This window comes from Cynara cardunculus (assembly GCF_001531365.2).
Source record: "Cynara cardunculus var. scolymus isolate 2C chromosome LG 10, CcrdV1, whole genome shotgun sequence".
Taxonomy (NCBI): Eukaryota; Viridiplantae; Streptophyta; class Magnoliopsida; order Asterales; family Asteraceae; genus Cynara; species Cynara cardunculus.
Window position 1 is genome coordinate 1559519 of NC_037537.1, and position 2933 is coordinate 1562451.

The 2933-nt window shown below is 34.5% G+C and overlaps 1 protein-coding gene across 1 annotated transcript; it reads left to right on the plus strand.

The window, feature by feature from the left end:
• The first annotated feature begins 477 nt into the window (after positions 1–477).
• LOC112519135 (BTB/POZ domain-containing protein At3g22104-like) lies at positions 478–2690 on the plus strand. Its single transcript, XM_025127121.1, has 3 exons — positions 478–534; positions 1059–2141; positions 2391–2690. Exons 1-3 carry the CDS (start codon positions 478–480, stop codon positions 2688–2690), a joined length of 1440 nt encoding a protein of 479 aa, XP_024982889.1.
• Positions 2691–2933: the final 243 nt, after the last annotated feature.

Here is a 2933-nt window from a genome sequence, read left to right on the forward strand (position 1 = left end):
AAAATCACATAAGACCATATTATAACATCGATTGAGATAAACAATAAAATGAAATATTAAAATTAAGATGTATCTCGCTGCATTACACGGATTCTCTTCTAGTTAACATAAATGAATGTTATAATTAAAATCATTATTTACCCTGAAATATAATATTAGCTTATTTTTCAAATAAATGAGACAAAATTAATATTTTTTAATGAATAAAACATCCAAAGAGGGTTCAAAAAGAGCCCTAATAAATGAAGCTGGATGCTTCTCATTGTCTGCAATCGTCCCCTGCTTTGTCATTCATTCATCCCCTGTGCTCTCATTCACTCCTACTCCTTCATAAAAAAACACCCAAAATCCCCATCTCTTTCAGTTTCCATCCTTCCTTCAAACTTAATGATTCAAACCGATTTTGAATCTTGAAAATCCATCAGAATTCACAGACGTTAGGATACTTTCTCTCTTTTTAGAGCTCATTCTTTAGATATGTGTTGTGATCTTGAAATAGATGTCAATGGTGAACACATTTTCTTTCTTGATAAGGTAAATCTTTCCTCTGTGTCTATGCGATTTCATACGAATGGAGGTTTTCTGGCTTACACTTTTACTTTCTGTATTGACCCATTTCAAAAAAGGAGGAAAAGTTTGTGCTTTTCTTGATTCAAATTCACTAAGTTTTGTTGTTCTTAGTTGAAAATGGAACCTTTCTTTTCTAAAAAGCTGTATATTTCTATCTCTGTGTGTGTGTGTGTTTTATTGCTATGAACAGACTCAATCTGCTCTTATTTTGATTTTTTTTGTCTGACAAACTTTCAGACTTCCATTGTGTTGAATTCACTATAGTTTCTTTTTTCCCAGATGAAAAATGCAGTTCTATCAAGAATCTTTATGCTTTTTGTGTTTATTTTGTCTTGAATCCACTCAAATTCAGTTGAAAATGATATCATTTTCAAGAATCTTTCTCTGTTCTTATTATAAATCTGTTTCAACTTCACATGCTGTCTTTCTAGACACTAATTATTGAATTCTGAACTGTGAAGATACTGAAAAGACTCCCTTTTTTGCAGGAAATTCTTGCATCTTATTCGAATCGAGTAAGCAATTTACTCGCAAATTTCACTGGGAAAACCCGGAACCTGAAACTCATATTCAACGATTTCCCAGGTGGTGCAGAGAGTTTCGAGCTCATTACAAGCTTTTGCCATAACAATGGCACCATTGACATAACTCCATCCAACATATTTTTGCTGCATTGTGGTAGTACTTTCATGGAAATCCCTAGCTTGATCATGCAAACCAAGTTGTACCTTGAAGGCAACCATTTCTGGAACTGGTCTGAATTCATCAATGGTTTAAAACAATTCCAGATTTTATTCCCTTCCGTAAACACTTCAAGTTTTCAAGATCTCTTGAATACCCTTTTAGGAAATCTAAACCTTCCTAGCTATCTCACTGGTTCCTGTCCTTCATCATCAAACAGCTCTAGTTTTCGGTTTTCTTCAAGCGATATAAGTCCTAGAAGTTCAAGATGCAATACCCATCAAGATTCTTGGCAGTTTGATGATCTTTCTTTTTTAAACATCGATTTATTCGAAAAACTAATAAAGTCAATGATTTTCCTACATTTTGACCACCCGAGAATATGTTCGTTCATCTTCCATTACCAAAGATCGAAGTTTTTCTTGTGTTCTTCTCGAGATCAGAAGCGCAAACTCTCGGAAACTAATATGAATCTATTGAGTTTGATCAGTGGGAGTGCGTATTCGTGTAGAGCATTACTTGATGCCTTCGGAATGAGCTTGAGTTTGAATCTTAGAACGGTTGAAAGGTCAAAGTTAGAGAATTTGCTTGGATCGCGACTAGATGAGTTTAGGATCAATGATTTACTAATCCCTGGCCAGAAAAAAATGGCATTTGATGTGGACTTGATTCTGAGGTTAATCAAAGTTTTTCTACACGAAAGAAGGATCAACGGGTTCTTCGTGCATCGAGCCAAAAAAGTAGGGTTCTTGATGGATTTGTTCATGTTAGAAGTGGCTCCCGATCCTTTCCTTAAACCTTCCAAGTTTCTGGCATTAGCCATGGCTTTGCCAGATATTTCTAGAGAATCCCATGACAGAATCTACCAAGCAATCAACTTGTACCTTGAGGTACAACACTTCCATGCAATACTAGTAGTTTCTTCCAATTCTAGCCTCTAATTTACCCTTTTTCATAAAATCAAGAAAAAATGATTGTTCAGGGTTGACTTGTTCTACAAAGTGAATGGTTAATTGAGACTTTTCTAGTGTAAAAAGGTCTACATGATCCGCTTACTTTCTACTAAAAATCAAAAAAGCTAGAAACGTAAATAATCAATATCCTATGCTTTCTCTGACCTTCTAGTTTGTTTCTAATAGATGCATCACGGTTTAAGCGAAGTACAAAACAAGAAGATATGGAGCGTTCTTGACGTCAACAAGCTTTCCGTTGTCAGAACAAAACTAAAGAAGAACTTACCCTTTTCCAAGCAAACTCGATTCAAGATCTTTCTTAACGACGAATTCGTGGTTCAGAAGTTTTCTCGTCACGTGAAAAGGAGAACAGAAAATGAAAAGCGAGGTGCCAAAGTCGCACAAAATACACCGAAGTTTATGCCAGGGAAACCAAGAACCTTCGATCCATTCAATGTTAAATCCTTGCCTCGACTATGTCACTAGTAGACCTTTTCTTCGTTTAACATTTTTTCAGTTTGATTTTTGTAAATATGTTTACTTTTTTAATTAAGTAGAAGAAATCACCTGTTTTCTGCAAGATTTTTGATAAGTCGGAGGTTTTTTTGAAAACAGTCTATTAGCTATTTTATATGACACTTTAATATTCTGTATTCTTAGTGCATAGCTTTTAGATATGAACGATAACTAAAATCTAACAAAATAGTTTATTAAGACATTCATATAATA